Source organism: Calonectris borealis, chromosome 1, assembly GCF_964195595.1.
Source record: "Calonectris borealis chromosome 1, bCalBor7.hap1.2, whole genome shotgun sequence".
NCBI classification, from domain to species: Eukaryota; Metazoa; Chordata; class Aves; order Procellariiformes; family Procellariidae; genus Calonectris; species Calonectris borealis.
In genome coordinates, this window is record NC_134312.1 from 42,908,906 (window position 1) to 42,931,868 (window position 22,963).

Consider the following 22,963-nt stretch of genomic DNA (forward strand, 5'->3'; position numbering starts at 1 on the left):
CACTCTTCTCAGATGACAAGCTTGAATCCAACACGGTATACTATTTAGAACAATGAACTATTTAGAATATTAAACTTCTGTTCTCATAACTTTGCCATCTAGAGAATGAAAAAAACCCCACTACCTTTACAATGAGCATATGGCATTGTCATTACATAATCTTCTCCCCTATTTAGGAATGTTAGCCGTCCTTCTCCATCTAGTATGGCAGATAATGAATTCCCTGAAATTCAAAGACAGAAAATGACATTTCTCACCCTGAAGACAACAGTCAACATTTCCTAATAATGAGCAATAAAATTAAGAACATCAGTATATTTAACATTGCAATCTATCCTGTCTAATGAAGCCACTATAATACACTTCTCCAATTAAAAATTAAAATACTCCAAAAATAGAAATTAATATTCCAAAGACCAGTAGCAAAAATTTGTAAGGAAAGGATAATACAATGATCAACCCCCTGGTTCTTCTAACAGCCTTCTTTCATCCACAAAACACAGCTCATTTGCACCAATTTTACACTCCTCAATAAAGGTACAACCAAAAAAAACCATTATTTACCATAGAATTTGGATTTGGCCAGAATGCTACCACTAAGGCAAAAACCATCCTTGCGGTTGCTAACATAGAAGGCAGATATTGGAGGATGATGGGATACCTGTTGAAAAAAACATGTTTAAAAAAAAAAGAACATGCAACATAGTATAAACCTTGAGCTAATAATGATAGAATGCAAAATTCAAGCTGCACGTAATAGAATACAGTTAATATATGTAAAATGTGACTATTATCTTTAAAGATAAAGATCAAGCAAATGTTCTTACTGAATTTCAAGAGTTAGGAAAATTAGCACCTGACTTTTACTGGAGGAAGAGGAAACAAAAATGATGGAAAGCACCTTTCTCTCTGTCTCTCTAGGAAGACACACTAAAAGAGACATCTATAAAAGAACCTACGCTCATCAGGAGAGCTTTTAGGATATTATTCATACACTTAAATACAGTTTCTGAAACCGCCACATCATTTATCTAGCACAAAAATGCGATATATTTATTTTTCTTCAAAATATTTGTGCTGGTTATTGCAGCTACCTGTTCTGCAATGTAAAAAGTCTTGCTATTTGTCCTTGGATGAATCCACATGCAGCGGAAAGTCTCACCAAGTATAGGATTGTATGGCTTTTTTAGTCCCTAAATAGAAACAGAACAGAGAGTAACCATACAATGCAGGTATAGAACTTGCAAAATATCTTCAGTGACAGACTGATAAAGAAAGACACACACAAAAAATCATAATATATATGCTGAAGCACATTGTACTTGATTTCATCATTTGAATATTACACTCAGTTACTCTGCTCTTCATTCTAAGGAAATGGGCATAGATTTAGTGTGTCTGATAAACTATTCCAGGTTACATAAAAGGACAAACAGAATATAACAATTTTTGTAGGAGAATTATTACAGACCTTGTGTCTGAAGTCAGGTAGTAAGTACTTTCTCTCTTCAATAGTGTTTCCACCAACACGACTATACAGAATATTTAGTGTAAAGCTAAAGGAAGTAGTGGAAATATTACTCCTCCAACTGCAGCATGTTATCACTGAAGAATGGTAAACATAGAACTGGCTCAACTTTATCACAAAATGTTTAGTCCAGCTTCTACTCCAAGGGAAAAAAACCCCAACTGAATATAGTCTATTTTAAGCATGGGAAGGGACCGTCCACAATGTATTTGCGAAAATAATGAATACTTAACCTTGCTTTTAAAAATGCATAACAATATAATTTAAAAACAAAAACTTACTCCAGCACATCCCTAAACCCTCAAACTAGACACAATGACTAAAGTAAAGACAAAATAATACGTGAGAGGACACCTTTGGCTTTTTGTAGAATCCCGACAAATACCACTTCACTACTTTTTTCATGCGGTTGTAAGCATTCTCTTCAAGAGCAGCTCTATGAATCAAACAGAACACACAGATTAAATATCAATATTCTTTCAGTTATAACACGCTATCAATCGCTGTGATATATCTTGTATCTAGGATTGGACTAAAAGGTTTTGTGATTTGCAGTACTGTAAAACTTTCAGCCTCATTGCATCAAATTCAAAGTTTTCAAATAATTGTCTGAAAATGGAAATCAAACAAAAAATCAGAAATGCTATTTCCATAATTGAGTCTGTTCTTTGTAACATTAAATCCTGTTCCACCCCCACTTAAGTTCTTCCATTTATAAAAGGTACTATTTTAGAGAACCAGCCTACTCACATATAGAAATTATTGTTGAATAATATTTCAATTTACAGTCTTTATTAGCTACATTTGAGCAGGCAACTATAAATCTGAATGGAATTTAACATTGTACTTAAAAGGTTAACTGGTACTCTTTTACCATTTTAAATATGCCTCTTAGAGAAAAAAAATTAAACTAATTTTGAGAAGTCTTCTAATCAGTCTCCAAAAGCTAAACCAGAAATGTCTGCAACACAATTGCCACTACTAAGCGGGGCCAGACTCCACTACTTCAAGACGTACTATATGAGCTCTCAGGCAGTTAGCTTTCAGAAAACAAGGATATCTGATGACTGATACATTGTCAGACAAACATTCAAACTCTAAGGAGTACACGATGTTGTTGTAGACCGGATCAAATGTTTCAGTATACACTGTTACCCCATTTTAGTTAAAAAATGAAGAGAACGAAAACCAGAGATAGGATTGACTCACTCGGACAGAAAGTCTGCATGGTAGTAGTAATCAGACAGCTTGTCCAGGAAAGAACGAGGTTCCAAGATAAATGTAGGCAGTACAACCTTGGACAAGTCCATTCCTGGCCTGACTTGCTTCAGCAGTGTCCAAATCAGACTTTTGTTTTCTTCTGACACTACTTCTGTCTGAGCAGCCTCCCCTGCCTAAGATGAACAAAAAACTGATTACAAGAAAATAATCCTCCAGAAGACAGGTCAACACATTCTAAGGATGCAATGAAAATGGAAAATGGATACTTAAAAATGAACGATTCAGAAAAGCTGAAGCAACTATGGGAGAAAAAACAAGTTTCTCTAAATACACTTATGATACATCTTTAATGAAGTATGATAGATATACTACTCAGCATTAAAAATTGCATTTGTTTTCATCAGCCCTAGAACAGAAAAATTTGAGGTAGAATGTTGTTCAGAAATCCTCCGTAGTCCTTTCCTGGGCATCAGGTACATGACCCTGCGTTCTCATGTGCAGGACTTATATAGCAAAGGCCTGTTCATTCTACCAACTTTCCCCCACCATGAAAGCTGCCACATTTATGCTTTTCACTGCCTTGACTAGTCAACAGTATCAGTGATTTTCCTTAAAGAAAACCACTACTTAGGGGTAAGTGAGTAAAACCAACAGCCACACCCCAATACCCTCCTTTCTGTCCAAGAAGAGGAGAGATATTCTTCCTTACAGTTTCTGAAATCAAAAGCAAAGGTTGTAGGAAAAGCATCCCTCTTTCCAGAACAGTTCTAAAACGCATACTCAAGAATTTATTGTAAACTTAAACTCCTCCTCAACTTTTCCTAAACTACTGCTTCTTTTGGAAACAATACTAGAAAGCAATAAAGCACAAAGTATTTATGTCCCATAGGTATGAAAAAGAAATCTCACAGTTAGTTCTTCCCTTTGAGAAGAAAGGGGAGATCTGTGAAAAAGCTCATCTCAATTTCTGTTACTAAGTTTTTTGGTATCTTTATAGCAAGTAAAACATACAAATCCCTGTCATATTTGCCTGTGTAGATACGTAAGACAACCTGCGGAAGTGGAATGACAGCTCTGGGGCATCATATTAGAATGCAAGGTGATATCAGAAACACAGCAAGCCTTCGTCTGAATTCTGCAGACCCCACGGCTGCTTAACTCCTCTCTTGCAGTAGAAAAACAGAGGTGCCAGCCTGCATTAAAATCTTCAACTTGAAGATTTTTACTTGAAGAAAAAAACAGGAGTAAGTTAATAAAAAACAAATCGAAATAACTACAAAAGGACAGGTAGACATGGTCAACTTCTTCTGCAGGTGGCCCTTTCAAACTGAGCACCTTCTGTCTGAGCAATATTCCAGATAATGTCATTATCTCTGTCAAAATCTTAGACACAAGCACAAGAGTGGCAAAGCAGAGCAGAACACGGGTGAACATAACTTTTTCCCCCCATTATTGCTGAAAATATGAAAGGCAATCCTGCAAGTCAGCTTTCAAGCATAGTCTGACCCCTAAAATATCAGCTTCCTATTTGGAGAAGCTGCTTGCTCACTACATCAACAGCACTTTTACCTCCCCAAGTTCTTCATGACTCTGTTCTAAATAAGTAGTTTCCTTGATATCAATTGGTTCTGGATCAATGTAAGAATCATCCTGTCGCTCCGAAGTGTCGCTATCACTTTCTTCGCTTTTCCCCAATCCATCATTATCAGATTCCTCGTGGTCATGGTCGTTTTCCTTATCAGATTTGTCAGAGTACATATCTTGATCTTTAAAGTGATGCCTTTCAATTTCACTGTCATTTAACCTACAAAAAATAAAGGCTAAATGAAACTTGAACTTCACACAATTGTCAAACACACCAAGTTTAGAATAGTTCAGTTGGACGGGACCTACAATGATATCTAGTCCAACTGCCTGACCACCTGCGGGCTGACCAACAGTTAAAGCACGTTGTTAAGGACATTGTCCAAACGCCTCTTAAACACTGACAGACTTGGGGCATCGACCACCTCTCTAGGAAGCCTGTTCCAGTGTTTGACCACCCTCTTGGTAAAGAAATGCTTCCTAATGTCCAGTCTAAACCTCCCCTGGCGCAGCTGTGAACCATTCCCATGCGTCCTACCCCTGGATCCCAGGGAGAAGAGATCAGCACCTCCCTCTCCCCTTCCCCTCCTCAGGAAGCTGTAGAGAGCAATGAGGTCGCCCCTCAGCCTCCTTTTCTCCAAACTAGACAAATCCAAAGTCCTTAGACACTCCTCACAGAACATTCCTTCCAGCCCTTTCATCAGCTTTGTTGTCCTCCGCTGGACGCGGAGGTCCTTCACATCCTTCTTAAATTGCAGGGCCCAGAACTGCACACAGCACTCAAGGTGAGGCCGCACCAACACTGAATACAGCGGGATAATCCCCTCTTTTGACCGGCTGGCTATGCCGTGTTTGATGCACCCCAGGATGCGGTTTGCCCTCTGGGCTGCCAGGGCACACTGCTGACTCATACTGAGCCTGCTGTCAGCCAGCACCCCCAGATCCCTCTCTGCAGGGCTGCTCTCCAGCCACTCCTCTCCCAATTTGTACTTATGTCCGGTGTTACTCTGTCCCAGGTGCAGAAGTCCGCATTTGTTCTTGTTTCAAATTTCATGCCACTGATGATTGCCCAATGCTCCAATCTATCTAGATCCCTCTGCAAGGCCTCCTGTCCCTCAAGAGAGTCAACAGCACCTCCCAGTTTGGTATCATCAGCAAACTTGCTAATGGTGCATTCAGCCCCTGCATCCAGGTCATTGATAAAAATACTGAACAGAACAGACCCTAGGATTGTGCTCTGAGGAACACAGCTGGTGACTGATCGCCAGCCAGATGTAGCCCCATTCACTACAACACTTTGAGCCCTGTCGTTCAGCCAGTTCTTCACCCAGCAAATCGTGAACCTGCTCATCTCACAGCTAGACAACTTGTCCAGAAGGATGATGTGAGGGACAGTATCAAAAGCCTTACTAAAATCCAGAAAAAAGACATCCACCACCTTCCCTTCATCCGCTAGGTGGGTGACCTTATCATAGAAGGATATCAAATCAGTTAAACAGGACTTTCCCTTTGTGAACCCATGTTGACTGTGCCCAATGATTGCATTGCTCTTTAAATGTCTTTCAATAGCACCCAGTATGATCTTGCCCATAATTTTTCCAGGCACTGAGGTTAGACTAGTAGGTCTGCAGTTCCCTGGGTCTTCCCTCACGCCCTTCTTGTGAAGTGGAACAACATTGGCTAGCTTCCAGTCAGTGGAGACCCTCCCAAGACCTCTGGTAGATGATCAAGAGGGGTCCTGCTGTAACATCCACTAGCTCCTTCAGTACTCTGGGATGAATCCCATCAGGCCCCATGGACTTACGAACATTCAGCTGATACAATTGGTCTCTTACAATTTCAGTGTCCACAAATGGAAAGTCACTGTTCCCGCACTTGTGGTCCTCCAACTCAGAGGACCGGACACCCCAAGGTCTACCGGTATTATCAAAGACTGAGGCAAAAAAAGCATTGAATGTCTCCGCTTTTTCTTCATTCCTATTTTTCAGGTGGCTGTCTTCAACAAGTATGGGTCCAGTGTTTTCCCTGGACCTCCTCTTGCTATTAACGTACTTAAAAAAGCTAGCGCTCAGTTGAAGCTAAAATTGCTTTCACCTTTCTTCTCCCTCTCCTGCCAACCCCATTAAAACTAGGCCTGCAGGTTTTGTTGCTTAAATAGTTAAGCACACTGAATACTCTTAGAATATCCTATATCCAAAGATCTACTTAATTAAACCATTAGTCTTAATTAGACTTAACAGTTGTAGCTAATTGCTGTGATTGTAATCTGGGCCAGCTGCTGATATTAAACTACTATTCATGAGTACAGATCTCCAGCTGAATTGTACACAGCAGTTTTATTGTTTCCATGAGATAATGGAAAGAGCAAAACTGTAGCTGAGCCTGCTTGGTCAGGTGGATAGGGCCTTGAACCTGGACTGGGGGCAGAAATTTGCCTTTACTGTGCTTTTCTCAGACTATCTATGCCAGAAAGAATTGCATTTCTCCCAGTCCAGGTCTTCTATCTCAAATACAGGATCGTACTCTTAACAGCAGCACAAAATTCCTGCCCACTCGGAAAAGACAGATGGGCAGCTAAATCTTCATGGGTGGAAGGATTTATCTGAAATAAATTTACGTCCACCTGAAAGTACATCGAATTGGTGGAGGATTACTGAGAGAAACTGTGCATAGCACAAGCTTCAGACCCAATGATTTCAAATAAAGGACTAAATCTTTTATAATTTCTAATGCAGTTCGGTACCACAATTGAAGTGTTTGAAAACACCATTCATTCGCCATGCTTGTTTAATAATATATTTCCACAAAAGCTTATGCTCCCAAAAACCTGGCTAAAAGTATTTATTGAAATAAACAGGGAGTTACTCAAGGGCACTCAGACATTAGATACCAGGTGATACCAGATAATTTCAACTTTTGTGCATTTAATTTAATATAATAATAGGGTGACTGAATCATTGTTCATCCACCTGATGATTCAAAGCTGAGACATACTGAAACCACTTAAATAACGATAGGATTATTAATTTCTTTAACCAAAGAGCAGCAACTTATATTCACACCTACCAATTTTTGTCACATGTACTAAACTTCTTATTTTCAGGTGAAGCTAACAAGAGAGACCAACTTCAAGATAGAAAAAATTAAAACTTCAACAGTTTAACTGAGTACTTAAACTTACTGATGTCATACTCGACTTTGAGTTCCTTGGGCCAAATTTTCCTCTGTACCCACTTTGCTTGAAAAAAGATTTTTTCGTTTTATCCACATATAATATAAAACACAGGAGCAAAAAGAACTGCAACCTTAGAAAGAGATTCTCCCTGTGGAGAAGTTATCATACAAGGTTCTGCCAACAGGATAATCAGGTTTAGTAATTAATTCACTTACGGTAAGTTTTCTCCACTGTGCAAGTTGTTAGCACGAAGCAGACCATAGAGAGAGACGTGAGTACTGTCTGCTGAAGAGTTCAAATCATGTTCTTTACCTTCTCTAATCATTGTACGTTTAAGCAGACTTGAACATTTCAGTGCCAGCTCCAAAGCATCCATCCAACACCTGCCTAAAGACAAATTTATTATTAGACTAAAAATTAAGGATTTAACTGAACCATACAACTTCCATTTCCTAATTTCACAATCCTTTTGGGTCTGCTTACATTGCCTTTGAAGACATACTTCAGAGTTGTTCCATGTTACAAGCATTGGATTTTATAATTTTGTGGGGACATAAAAACAACTCACAACTACCCAGCTCTGGTACAAGGGATGCTTCAGGGTAGGACAAGCAAGGTAAGTCATGATTCTGCTAGAGCACATTCCAGCATTTCTTCCTTAATGCAAGTTTTCCATGCCTGGTTCCATCCAGGCCCTCACTGCTGAATTCCTCCAAAGTTGCCTGCAACCCTGCTCTAGTTTTGAAGACTAAGTAACTGCATCGGTCTGCAACATTTGCTCATGTAATACATTAACAATGTGGAAAAGGAGCTATAATGACAGCATATAAATGCCATTTCAATATAAAATAGCAGACATTCTAATTTTTTTTGGCAAAAGTAACTAAACAAATTTGTGTGTTCTTTCCGCTCCTTATTTCCTCATTTCCATGTATCTAATCCTTTTTTCAATACAGAAGGCAAATAAAGTCCTATTTTTAAAGTCTGCAGGGATATGCTTAATTAATCAGTTGAAGGAAAGCAGCTGCTAGAAAGGTTATACAACAGTCTTAAGTTTTGTTTCCACATTGTAACCTTTGAAGATGGTTGTATTGATAGTGACCACCACCTTCTCAGTGATGAAGGGTGTTACAAAACCGTATTTTGAAGGAACTTTTACTACTAAAACTCTATGCAACTGCTGCACTTTATAATATACAAATGCTTTCATTAGAAAGAAAGAATGTCCACATTGGCACTTTAGAAAGGCACTAGCTTGAGTATTTAGACATACATTAATATATTTAGACATACATTAATATAATTAAATCCAAAATAAACCTTCGCCCCTCCTGCACCCAGCCAATGCTCGCAACTGCAAGGAGTTCAATGACAGTTTCTTCAGGTCAAAATTCTCCTTTAATAACCATGAAAAACTACTAGTACCAACACAACTGAATGCACTAAGTTAAGGGAGAACCGTAACAACAATTAAACTGCAATTACAGTGCTGTAATAGACATGGTAAGACAACTGAAGCCATCTCTTTCTAATAACTAACTGCTGTCACTGCGGAAGAACACTGAAATATCTATTTACCATCTGATTCTGAAGCGGCTCGGATGATCAAATAACTGCTGGGCAATGGCTGAGTTATAGAACCAACTGCTTCGCCTTTGGGACCCTTGAAATACACAAAACAAGCAACAGCATCAGATATTTTAATTCAGTTTTACAGTTTATCATTCAATGTAATAACAAGCTGACACACTGCAGGGCTATTTACTGTCACTCAGCAACATCTAATGAAGACATGAATGGAAAGATGGACAGCCCTCTTTAACTGGATTTCTTCTTCAAAGACTTCATTCTAAGAATAGCTCCCACTTCAACCCCACTTTAAAAAGAACGGTCTTTGGGATTCAAATAATTTTTGGTGGGTTTTTTTTTTTGTAAATCATACTTGGCGTAGTAACTTGGAAATGTTCTGCTGATGCTACTTATAGCAAGACGACAAAAGCATCAAAAGAAACACCACAGGGGAGTCACCCTCACTGTCCGGGGATTCCTGCAGGTGGGTGTAGAGAGATCACATGGGACAAGCCATTCCTCTTCAGCTCAATATTTCATCTGAAGAGGTAAGATTGAAAGTAAGCAAAATAAAAGACACATCTGTGGGGTGGTTTAAGAGACCTGATTGACAAGTGCTGCCTAGTAGAAGACCCCACATTTGTACAGCCACTGGCTCTTCCCCCTCCAGTCCCATTTGTTCTTCATGAGAGCAAAGGTTCCTCTCAATTCCTACGAGGATGCTACGATTCACAGCACAGAGAGACAGGAGGGCAAGCCAAATCCCTGCAGAGAATGGGAAGCCCTCTTTAGTGATCCCCTTCATCCTTGTTTTACACGAAAATGTGTTTGGTGTCTCAGCAGCATCCTATGCTCCAGAACTGCATGATTTTTGCCTGTCTTCAGAAGACAGATGAGTCAATTGATATTCAAATAAAATGGAAATAACTCCTCCCACCTAAACACTATGTATTACTATAGGAACCCACTCATTCTTTCTTCCTCCCTCCTTCTCCTTCAACTTCTCTACCTATCCAGTAGTCAATTCCACACAATATTTAGGTGCCTAACGGTAAGCTTGGCATTTAAATAAGGAAAAAAAAAGATGATGCCCAGGTCCATAAAAGACATTTAGATGCTTAAGTGTCTCTATAAAGGACATCAGCAGGACAGCATGACATTATGTTCAGCTAAAAGACACACAGAGGATGTCAAATGCCAAAGTTTAATTTTCACTATGAAGTTCTTCACATTCCAAATTAAAAGGAAAAAAAAAATCCAAAAGACCTTTCCACGTCTGTTGAGCTTCATTTTAGAATAAAATGCTAAACAACCATTTTAAAGCCCCTTCCAAAAAAGTTTACCTATGGTAACTTTAAGAAAACTTGTAGGCAAAGAGGGCTGTATTAAACATACTTGAAGCTATCGTTGAAAGCTGGGTTAAGCCTGCCTAACTGATGAGTTAACACATTTTGGTCTGGATTGATTTTCCCCAGACAGACGCCTAATGAAAAGCCAGTACACGGCTTAGAAGAGGGAATTGGAAAGCCAGCAGAAGTTTTGAGCAAAAGCAGAAAAAGGCAGATATTTTAGAAGCAAGCAGAATGAAACAGCCAGAACGTTTCTGAGGGCGAGAGGTGAGTAACAAGGAGCCTTGGTGGCACTTAAATACCAATACAGGCAAGCTAGCGCTGCTGTAAATGATGTTCAGAAACTCCTGAATAGTCAGTATGGAGTAACAGCAACTTGGGTGCTCAGTCCCGCTCCAAGCGAGCAGAAAGGTGCGCCTATGAAAAGTCTTTGGTGAAGTGGCAACACGGGGATTAGGAGTTAGCGAGTTAGGAGAACCAGGTGGGGCAATCCCATGCATGAGCACCCCTTGCCCCAAGGGTGGACAAGCAGGGAAGAGGTCTCACTCTCACCAGGCCCCTGGGGAGGGGCGAGCACCGCGGCGCAGGGCAGTGCCAGCGGTGGGAGAGGTGCTGGGGCGCTGCACAGAGGGGACCGCGGCACTGTGGGTGCACCAGCACCGTGCAAAGACCTTAGCCATCACAAGTCCTCAAAACTCTCAGGTCACAGGACATGGACTAAGGGCAGATCTCTGCCCGTGAGCTCCCCTTTAGGGTTATACTGTAGGCATGCAGGGTACACTACTTACTCTGTACCAAACAACTATAATTTAGAGATGAAGTGTGGGTTTGGTGTTTGGGTTTTTTTTTAATGCAAGAAAGCTATACTCCCCTAGGTGCTTTGACAATACATTGATTAAAACTGAATGAATAATTTGCAGTGAACATTTAAGTAGGTTGACTTATTTTGGAGTAACTGCACTGGACATTTTTCTTTGATATCACCCATTATGGTTTCAAAATCAATTTTCAGCATGTTAGTGTTCTGTACAAGAGAGACATTAGTTTCCATTTGTTAGGTGACTTTATTTGAACTGTCTCTGTTCCTGACAGAATGATGGTACAATTACTCCAATACAAGGTAACGGGCAAGTTAAAAATTCCACTAGATTAAAAAAAACTTTGAAGTTTACTTCCTACAGGATATTCATGCCAATAAAACTCAAATGCCATGAACATTCAGAGAAAGCAATAAAAACTGATAGGCAGTCACACTTGACTAAATGTACTTATGAAAAATTATTTGCAATAGCTTTTCTATTTATGAATTTTAGAAAACTGAAATGGCATCAGGGCCGGGCACATGAGGAAGATGGAACAAGGTACAGTGCATCAGCTACCTCAGAGTGCAGGAGGAACATCAAAGACCACAGCAACAGTCTTAAGGGAGCGTGTGAAGTGACTGGCCACAAACTACTGCAGAAGAGAATTTGCAGTCTGCCAGAAGGACACACTATGGGAAGTGTGTTGAAGGGAGAAAATCTTCTGCAGTACTTACACCTGTGTAAATGGTTCTTGCAATGTCATCTTCCTGCACTGACTGCGAACAAGGCTCATTTTGCCTTAGACTTCAGGCTCGTTCTGGTAAATCTACTCTGTAAATCAGTCAATTGCTATTATGCTTATGAAAGTTTGCCTCATGATAATAAATCTGTAACTAGGACATTATAATTGACTGGGTAAACAAGGCAGAAAAAGGTTTCAAACTTCAAGGCCTTTCGTCTAATTAAATACAGTAATTCTCAACTGCAAATAGCCATACCAAAATGAACAAACGCCACTCCAGCTCTCAGCACATTTAGAATGGACAATATCAACTTGTTCAGGTTCAAAATTTGACCTACCTTAAAAAAGTAAAAATCTGGTGGGGCATGTCCTCTAAATTCTAAATATCTAGTTAAAAAAACAAACAAATCCATTTCTCATTGCCAAGCAATAAAGAAATATAAGACTGATTTGTGATCTTCTGCAGACAGGCCACCACTTTGCAACGTATGTATACATGATCATAAATAATTAAAGCACATTAACACCAAACCCTATAGCTTTGAAAAAGGATATGAAGTTTGTGTTCTGCAAATGTGAGATCACCACTAATTACTGGAAAGTCCTCTTAAGTAATATTAAAATAAAATCATTCAAAAGCAACTACAAAAGATTTGATCTAAGTTTGGTAAATTTAGGTAACATTGATAATGACAACAATTCAGAAAGACCACAAACAAACATCAGGAATTACACTAGCTGACTGACTTCCCATTCTGAGATAAGGAAGACAAGATCAACGCAGCATATTCTACAGATGTGACAGTACATCTATATCAATTTAAGATTCAGAAAATACAATCTCGCAGTTAGTAGCTATCTTAAAATGTATGTTGCAGAGGGCGTAATTAATTTATTTATTAGGACAAGGGTCCTAATATTGTACAGTAATTTAATTTTAACAAGATATCATTTCAGGAGGTAAATATGTTCACTTGTGCTGTGCTTCCGCACCCCCTCTCCGTATGCAAACACAAAACAAGGACTACAATAGTTTATTTACTGGAGTATAAACAATGAGTAATAGCAAACATTAAAGATTCTTATGAGAAATTGAAATAAACCTTTGCTGTGCAGAACACGCTGTGCTTTTCAACACTTACAGATAAAAGCTGCCCACAATATTATGCCATGTATGACAAAGCAAACAGACATCAGAACTGAAGAAAAACATCTATCTTCCTAAAATTGTAGCCAAAAAGGAACACAATTGGCTAACAAGTTGCAATATAAGCTATTATTGCACAAGGAAGTAATTTGAATTCCTACTCTTACAAGCAAATTGAAGTAGGCTGACCTTTTATTACATGAATATAGGGTTGAAAGCCAAGAAATGTCTATAACACATCTCAACTCTCTCATTTCGGCAAATCACTTCCATCCTTAATTTCTCAGATTGGATTGACGTAAAATACAACATTATACACTCATTCCCTCCGCTTACACGATTGCCAGTGATGGCGTTACCCTCTTCAATGGCACCCCTCTGCACACCACACTTCTGAAGCTACTTAAGTATACAGAGTAGCATAAATCAAATACTTTTTGTGATGAAGAGGACTACCTGTTGAAGGCTTATATTCAGAATAAACAAACCATTAAAGTTATAACAGAAAATGTAGTTCAGCTTTTCATTAAGGTTGTCTCTACTCATAGCTGGCTAATGCTAGTCATCCGTTAAGAACCATATATGCTACCACTAACCTTTATAGCCCATATGGACTGCTCCAAAGGATGAAAAAGTTTGAAACAAAAGCCATCTTTTTTAGAAGGCCTCTCAATGAGTTCACAAGCGTTCAGGAGCACTGTTCCTACCCACTGGCCATTTTTGGGGGTTTTGTAAACAAGCAACACTCCTGGTTTCAGTACACACCACAGTTTGGTCCAGCTTTTCAAGGTACCACGAATCTAAAAGATAAATAGATACAGTTATATCTCAGTGAAGCCAATACCAAAACCATCCCCCTTAACAAAATGAGAATTAAAATTGAAATTATTTATTAGTTTTTATTTCAAGCAAAGTTTATCAGGTCTATCAAAAGTTTATGCTGGTTTTTCAAAGACAATACAAAGATATAATTTTAATGCTCACTCTTCTATTCTTTCTTGACGAATAACTTATTCTACAAATGGGTATTCACACATCCAGATACGGGAAGTATGACAATTCATCTGAAACCTTCATGCATTCTCCTATCTGGAACATATTTTACCACTAGCATGAAGACAGGATAATCTTTGGAGACAGAGCTCCTCTGAAAACAGGGCAGACATCTGATAAGCAAAACAGGATATTCAAAAAATAACTCAGATATAGTTGAATTTTTTAGATAAAACCTCTTATAACAGCTGTTAGCTTCAACCCATATGTGAAATATAAGATCCTTTCAAGTCCCTGAATTTGCACATCTGATTAGACTGCTTGCATCAATTCTGTCGACTCTGGATTTTAATTACTTCTGTGTCTGTAGGACTGAATGCCAACTTGACCTCTGAGCAATGTTTTAGCCTGTTTACATTGATTTATGCAAAAACTGGAAACTTTTTCCAAACAAGCTACTGTTTAGAGCTAACTATAAAAATGGATAGCAGATCTTTTTTCTTGTACAATATCCAAGAAATATATTTACAAATTTAAGGAATTATATACAAGTATATAAACTGCACTACTGTTGATGACACTGTATGCTATCTTTGAGAAATTAATTCCTCACCTTTCCTACCAGTATTAGAGGACAGTTAGTTCTTAAGAGAGGCAAGGAAAATTACCAGAAATACTCAAAGAAATCTGTATTCAAATATCTAATATGACTGAGCCATTTTCACTACTGTTATGGACACAACAGAGCTTCAATTCAAAGTGTAAAATAAAAAGGACAAAATAAGATTCGTAAAGCCAACTCATCTGAAGTTAATGGCTATACACACAAGATGCATGTGACTATGGTGACTGCAATAAGTGGTAGCTAGGTTCCTCTATTATTCCCCTAGGATTTGAGCACAGAGACCCTGGGATGCAATTAGTGGTGCTGTGCTTGTAGAAAAACATTAACAGCGAGTAAAAGATTGAGCCTTGTCTATTCTGGCCAGAAAGCAGCAAGCAGCTGCTACATCTTCAACGCAGGATTCACAGTTGGATTCTGACCTTCAACCAGTCAGCCATAACAATAACTGATGGGTCTGTGATAGTGCTAAGTAATTCTTTTGTAGCTCTCTTCTTTTCTTCTCTGTAATTTTTCTTTTGAACCTGTAAATAATAATAAAAATATTTACAATGCCACAGCCATAAGCCAGTAATCAGAGCACAAAAAGACATCTATCAATACAAGCTGAGGAAAAACCTGCTAAATCACTTTACAACACAGATACAGAGAAGTAGCTTTAAAACACAGTATTTGACTTCAAGATGTGAACAGTTATTTCATGCTCTGTTTCAAAAGCCACTATGACGTAACCAATTTCAGATTCTTCTGCAATTTGCTTTTAAGACTGAGGACTTTGGAACTCCTGTTAGAATCACAGGGGGAAAAACAAACAAACAAACAAACACCCTCCCCCCCTTCCTTTCCTGTACAAAACCAAATTTGGGCTAGATTCAGACTGACAGATACATTATCTGATCAGTAGTCTTTACACACCAATTACTTTCCCTCCCCAGTAGAAATTTGCAGCACTGTATCTCCCTCTTTTAGAGGCAAATGATTTTATGTTTCTCCTGACACGGTATCTGCCAAACAGTGCAGTTTGGTCTTGTTGCAACATAGTGGAAAGAAGGCAGTAGAAAAACCACAGATACTGCATGCAAATTTAACTTTGACAATTCAATTCCTCATTTCATTGCATGTAGATGTCCTGAGGTCCCTGCCAACCTGAATTATCCTATAATCTTCTGAGTTATCCTATAATCTTGTGCCATCTTAAAGACTGCATTATAGAAGCCATACTTAAGTAACAGTACAATAAGATTTGAAGAGAATCAATACCACAACTTCTCACAATACTTAAATATTCCACAGGTCTTATCACTACTTGGCACTTTTGTCTTCTCGTTAGAGAATACAGTAAAACTATGTGAATGCACTTATAGTCCATGAGTAGTTACTTGGAAATTAATTCACCTTGAGAGATTCTTTTTTTGTAAGTTTGCTTGAAGATAGAGAGATGTCCTTCTCAGAGCCATTGAAAAGCTTGGATTCAGACTGAAATTCACAAAACGCATAATAAATACATGACAATGATAGATACAAGGATATATTACTGTTGCAGGCACTTTAGAAAGTGTTTGAAGTGCACAGTTACGTTTGTAAGGTTCCCATTCCCACTCACTTCTCTACTGTTTCTCCCACTTAAAAAAAAAAAAAAAAAAAAGAAAAACAAAAACCCCTAGAAACCCCAACAAACACAACTTGTAACATGAGCTGTTCATCACATATTTATGGAGTCTTTTTTCGTAAGGGTTTTATGGGAAAGAAGTTTGAGATTCCTCCAGAAGAAACTGAACTATATATACAGTAAATATTTAGCCCGTGTAGCCTGTTACTTGGTATGTCGCAGTCTTGACTAGTTAGGCATTATTTTAGCAGAGAGAGAAGGATTTAGGAGAATCCCAGTGTTTAAACACAGGAGCCATTCCCATGTTCCCATGACATACAAATCCCAACATCTTCCTTCATAACTTGACAGTTCCTCTGAATGGATTGCTATAGAGGCACTTACCCCGTGACCCATGAAGGAAAACACAGCCTCTTCAATCTAGGATTCAGTGCCCTATGAATTATCAGGGTACAACTGACCACCAATGGCACTCGTTCTGCTCCTTCCTCCCTAATCCCACGCTCTGATTACTTTTTGCAAGTCATCTTCGAGAAGCTCACAGTGGCGATAGAGAGGGGAACGAGACTCAGGTTTGTTCATGAAACCCAAGTCCTTGTTGATGGCAGGACAATATGCTGCCTCAGCACCACATGATTTCTCCCTCCCGCCTCTCCCCACATCTTGTACGGTACAAAGTTTATTCCTTGGCATCTGTTGCCTGCAAGCTGAAAGGGAACTAGAGCCACCAAAGATTCATCCTGGGACACAGAGCTTTTAAAAAAACAAAACAAAAAAACCCCAAACAAACAACAAAAAACCCCCAAACAAACGAGGAGTCTATCACAGAGTTATCATATCATTCCTACTGCAAGTCAGAGAACATTGAGTAGGTATCCACTATATAAAACTTCAGATAAATTACAAAGAGTTGCATTTCTTTGTGCACTGAAATACCAGCCTGATGGACCCAAAATTCCTGTCTAATCAACAAAAAAAAAAAAAAAAGAGGAAAAAGAAAAATCAATGTAACCTTCTAAACTGTGTAAATTCAAGGACAGTTTATGAGAATTGCTTCTCAAGCTGTTCAACATTTCTGACTAGTCATTTCAAATCTCAGACTGCAATGCAAAGTTTATTCACCAAATTTCTATTTTGGAATACTATAAAATGACAGTCAAAAAAAAAAAGCAAGTTTTGAGAAAACTTACTACAATAATAAAAACAGTGCACTTGAGCACTCTTTTTCTTAGCATACAAGTTGCTTAAACCAAAGAAATAAAAATTAAAGATTTACAAGTGGAACAAAGCAATTTAACTTTGATCCTACTTTGATGCCTTTAATTCAGAACTAAGACTTTACAGGAATCTACTTAGATAGCTAGTGTCAAAAAGATATGTGCAATAACTGTCAAAAAGTAATTTTATTTCAAAATAATTTCAATGATAAGTAAATGTTCTCTAACTTCCATAAACATCTTGGAAAAATAAAGGAAACGTCTTAATTTTGTATTAAAGATATGTTCTTAACGCTCAAAATTTAGCTTTAAGACAAGCATACAACCTGAAATTTAATTCCTCTGTCTAGAAGTTAAAGGAAATACAGTACTTTAAATGTAGTAACAGAAGAGGGAAAAATGCTTATCACTGTCACATAAGAAGAGGTAATAAACTCTTTATGCAAGCTATAATGGAGCAACTTAAGTAAAACATTCATAAATATTCTAGTTGCTCACTAACAGAAAGGTAATGCAATCTAAAGGTCATGCATATAAAAGCCCCAAACCAGTAAGTATCACAGCTTACAAAAACTCATTTTCTCAGTATCTCAGTTTTAAAGCTCAGTAATATAACAATGAGTAAATGCTCATATTTACCTGTCCAACGGATTATGAGACAGGTCAGTGATTTGTATATTTTTAAGCTAGTAACTTTCTCAGTGTTACATCCACACAAAGTGGATGGGATCAAAATTTAAAAGAAGAAAACACTTTCTAAGAAAACCTACTGCAACTCCCAGTGAGGTACATTCAGTACCAGATTCTCGGCACGTCTCATCACTGCTTTTCTATCCTTACTTAAAAAGAAGGGCTTGCTACTTCACCTCCACAGCTGTGACAGACAGTTACCATCTTCTGTTAGCCTGAAGTTTATTTTTGGGTTATAAAGGAACCACTAGTCTTAACAAGCCCCACATGCAGTAATTGCAAAAATGCAGATGAAGAAAAGTATGTATTAGAAATAGGAATATTGGTCTCATCTTTAAAGTAGAAAGACACAAACAAAAGTGACAGCAAAGCAAACAAAGACTTAAGATCCTAGAAAGATAAGAACCACGAAAAATAAATATAAGGAAGAGAAAAAACAAATTGGATAGTCAAAGATAAATGATTAACAGAGTCTGAAATAAATCCATGTTAAAAGAGACAGTATTAACTCAATTTCCAAGTAAAAAATGATTTAGAGGTTCTGGACCAACATAAATATTTTGATCAGAAGCAAGCTGGATGGTGAAGCACACTTTCTTGATCTCCCTGACAAGGGAGGCTCTAGGATGCAGTAAAGCTGAAAGATGCAAAGGTTTGTGATTCCAAGTCAGATGTAAGACACCAACAGCTTGAAATGCTTATCTACACAGAGGACTGCAGCATCAGCTGCAGAAACTAACCTGCTCACGCCAGTGCAATTCTGATGACACCATGTAAGCAGGGAAACGCTACTATAACCTCTAAGTCGCTTTGATTTCCTTCGATCTCTCTTTAACGTTTCTCTTTAAAGCTCTGACTCATGAAATATCACAGAAAAATTCGTGTCAAGACCTCGAGTGCAATCCCTCTGTCTCCTAGGGGGGTGGCTCTGACAGACTGCCGTGGTAACCTTGCGGCAGACCCCTTGGATAGAGCTGCCCGTGAAAGCGGCGAGAAGCAGGCATCTCCCCCGCGTCCCCTGGGAGCTAGCTGTGTTCAAGCTCAGCTCCTTGCCTTCCCTTACAGAGCAGCCCACGCCTGCTGCGCCCTGACAATCTGTTAGTGTCTGTTACCACATTTGCTGCTGTAAAAAATAGTGGACATCCTAGCAGAAAATAGAAAACCACACAGCTGGGTAATTTAAAACCTTTAAACTCTATCCTGTAGTGATGCCTAAATAAGAAAAACAAGTGAACTTAGCTACTCCATTCAGTGATCGAACCACACACAACCTCTCCCTCCTGCAAAACGCAGTCTTTCCTTCTTCTCTTTAATCTTTAATTTCTTGAACAGAAAGAGACAGCCATTTTATGAGACACCCAACTAAAATTTTTTTTTCTCGCATTCCACATTCTTAATACATAAAAATCCCTAGATAAAAATTTAGTGCATTGACAAGCCAGGCACTTTTGCTGACCAAAATGTTCATGCACTTTAAGAGTTACAATAGGCCAACAAATAAAGAAGGTATCATCAGAGTAACCTACATGATGTCCTAAAACTGACAGCTTCTATAACTGCAACCTACAAATTTAAAAGGATTTGGGAAAGGAAAAGATAGCTATGGTAGATTTTTCTCTACACTACTACAATGACTTTTTACACAAATCTCTCGTCATGTGCATACTATTTCCATACCATCAGAAAATAACATTTTATTCTGAATAAATGCTATTGTGAACTATTCATGCAAATAACTGCGATCAGAACAAAATACAGCGCTGGAGGGAAAAGACCTGGAATCACTACATAAAAAGAGTCTTTTTGGTTGCTCAGGTAGTTCATGTTTTCTTCTTTTTTAAAGTTTAGCCACCCCAAGATGCTATGGTTTTGGTGACTGCAGTGTCCATCTCCCAGCTCTACTTTGGACATTCTCAGTTTTCACTGCATCTCAGTAAGCCTTCTCTATCTTGGGACTACACAATGAAGACTATGAATTTGCCTGGCTCCTGCCTTTTCCATTTCTATTACCCAGACTACCAGAAAGCATAGCAATTATATCTAGTTTAATGTTCTACTGAGCATGCTTTCCTTTGCACTCTCATTGCCTCAACAAAACGGGCCTTTATATTTGAATTCTGAGGTACAAAAGCCTTTGCAACAGACAGGACAACAGATTCCACTTAACTATGTTTTACTCTGGCAATTTAAGCCATTAAACTAAACCTTTTCCAATGACAGTTTACTTAACATTCTTACGCCAAGGTTTGCGACAGCTCAGTAAGCAGCATCTGCACTTACAGCTTAAAAGGATTTTAAATTCTGTTCCATAGCAAGACTTGGCCTCCATCCATCGTTACATTTGGCGAGGCAACATCCCACCCCTGGATGACAGTGAGAAGATTCCACATTTCATTTTCACTAATTTGAACCGTAGATTTTCATGTGATGTCATCTTGAGAATTATATTAAGAAATTCCCTTTAATCTTTGTCTATTGCTAAATTTGAAGAGTAATCTTTAAGATTATCTACAATGAAAGTTAAAAACATTTGCATTTAATTAAAAATGCACTCAACTTCTTTGCACACTGACATTTTTAAGCCAGATTAGAAGGCTGCTTTCCTTACCTTGCTTTTTGACATAGAATGTGCTGTATCCTCTTTGCTTTGTGACACATCGTCCTTCCCTTTGTCAAAACCTTAAAGAAAACACAGCACTGTTGCAAATGATTTGAAGACGTAACATTTTATATGAGATAGCCTTTGAAATAAATCTGCAAATTGTGTTTAGCATAAAAAAGTGCAAGCAAATTGGATTTTTAAACAACATCAAATCACTTAAAAACATACCAGCTACTACAATAGCAACTAATTTAATACCCACTAAGAGGTGAGAACGGTCCCCTGTACTTGGATGGTGCTGCACCCCATCCAATAACCTGACAAATCGTAAATATGGTGTGCAAACTTTTGCCCTTTTATCTTCTCATTCTCCCCTATCTGCACGCATGCATGCACAGAGCAGAACACTAAATAAAGCCTTTTTCGGTTTGTTCATTTCTGCAGCTAGAAATAATTATTAAACACCACCTACATGAAGGCAAATCTAAAACACTGATTAAGATCACCAGTCAGTTTTTTGCAAGGAAATGAAAAAGGTTGCTTACATTAGCCCTGAATTTATACTTTCAACTTGAGACTGCATAAGCGTAACTACAAGGCTTTATATTAAAATAGTCGTCGAAATCCCACATTTATCTTCTGGGAGTGACTCACAGTACAAGCCCCACACTTTCCCAGTATCCAAAAAGCAAAGTGAGACATGGCTGTAGCCAGTATACGTGTGACAATGGAAAGGGGGGGGTCACAACTGGCATTAGTGCTGCTGCGCAGCTGCTACATGCACAGAACATATATTGAGAACCTAGCATCCTCTTAAGGAAAAATAATCTACTCTGGTTATGAGACAGAACATCTCAGTGATCCATTTCCTTTGAAGAGGTTTGTGGTAGCATAAAGCTTTTATAAACAGGAATAAAACAAATTGCGCGATGCATTTATCTGAGTAAGTAAAAATGCCATCATTCTCATGCCCTCTGGATAGAAGGCAGATAAATATGAAGTCATACATGAATTTCAGGAATAATCGAGGCAGCTGGAAGGCCTTGCGTGGCTCTGACAGCGGTACCCTCGAGCTCTGGCCCACCAGAGGGCACCAGCTCAGCAGATAAATTGCATAAACAGACACCAGAAGCTCTTCTGAGCTCCCCTTTGAACGTTCCGGACTTTAAAATAGAAATTGGTGCTTAGATTTCTAAAATGAGAAGATTTATCAGAGAAACAGTTTGATTTCACGTTCTTCAGGGGACTGTGTGTATGTGTAGGGAGACTTCATGAGCTTTAAAAGAATTTTTATTAACTCTCTGTAGCAGTCTTGAGTAGTTTGTTAAGTGCAGGATTTTTTTTTTTTTTCAATTAGTATCTTCACCCTTCCACAACTTAGAATGCCCAGAAACTCTAAGACAGGACTGATTCATCTATCACAAATACACATCTTGAGAAGTTTCACTAAGTTATAGAGGTATTAAGTTGGTCTTCAGGTTACATGAGAAATCTGAGATTCCTTTCAGTTTTGGTCTGCTAATCAGTCTTTTGGGTTTTTCTGTTTGTATTTATTACCTTTTGCAGAGATTCTTTTTTAAGACCAGATTTTTAAAAATGACATACTGCAATACAATGATATTTCATTTCATGTTTACACAAAGAATACCTTACATGCCTTTACAGAAAAAAACCTTAACATGTTTTCACAGAAGCCCCTCTGTGCACAGTTCATTAAACCCACCCTTTTGAAATTCTTCCAACACATCTGTGATGGGTTTGTTCAGCTAATGAAAACCTATAATGCAGAAGACTACTTGACCACAAGGAAGAAGTACCTAGACAGACAGATGATTTGTAGTACTCAGGAATCCAGAAAAACCTCAAAAAGGCATGTCACAATCCAGAGGCAAGAAGCCACATTGCCTGTATAACACCAAATACAAAGCACATTTTCTATAGCACCAGTCATCAGGTGCTGAAACAAAACAAAGGTTGCTTCAAGCCTTCGAGGACAGACCTGCCTTAGTTCACTGAGAAGTTACTAGATTTGGTGCCAGTCTTAGGCAGTCAAACACACACCAGAACCACAGCAATGAGGTTTTCTCCTCACCCCCACACCCAAAAGAAATC

The 22,963-nt window shown here is 38.5% G+C and overlaps 1 protein-coding gene across 10 annotated transcripts in view; it reads right to left on the reverse strand.

Annotated features, from left to right (window-relative positions):
- OSBPL8 (oxysterol binding protein like 8) overlaps window positions 1–22,963 on the reverse strand; it is a 95,472-nt gene that overhangs the window by 11,566 nt on the left and 60,943 nt on the right. For 7 of the 10 annotated variants that reach the window (XM_075150247.1, XM_075150257.1, XM_075150273.1 and 4 more), the window contains 12 exons: window positions 20,858–20,928; window positions 16,129–16,209; window positions 15,156–15,257; window positions 13,715–13,918; window positions 9,087–9,171; window positions 7,724–7,895; window positions 4,319–4,553; window positions 2,738–2,922; window positions 1,883–1,964; window positions 1,095–1,193; window positions 565–661; window positions 125–223 (listed from right to left, as the gene is read on the reverse strand). In XM_075150247.1, coding sequence (XP_075006348.1) covers window positions 125–223; window positions 565–661; window positions 1,095–1,193; window positions 1,883–1,964; window positions 2,738–2,922; window positions 4,319–4,553; window positions 7,724–7,895; window positions 9,087–9,171; window positions 13,715–13,918; window positions 15,156–15,257; window positions 16,129–16,209; window positions 20,858–20,928 — 1,512 coding nt within the window. Of the gene's footprint in view, window positions 1–124; window positions 224–564; window positions 662–1,094; window positions 1,194–1,882; window positions 1,965–2,737; window positions 2,923–4,318; window positions 4,554–7,723; window positions 7,896–9,086; window positions 9,172–13,714; window positions 13,919–15,155; window positions 15,258–16,128; window positions 16,210–20,529; window positions 20,613–20,857; window positions 20,947–22,963 lie in introns of those variants that run through there. The other 3 variants (XM_075150321.1, XM_075150318.1, XM_075150299.1) reach the window with 3 other exon arrangements.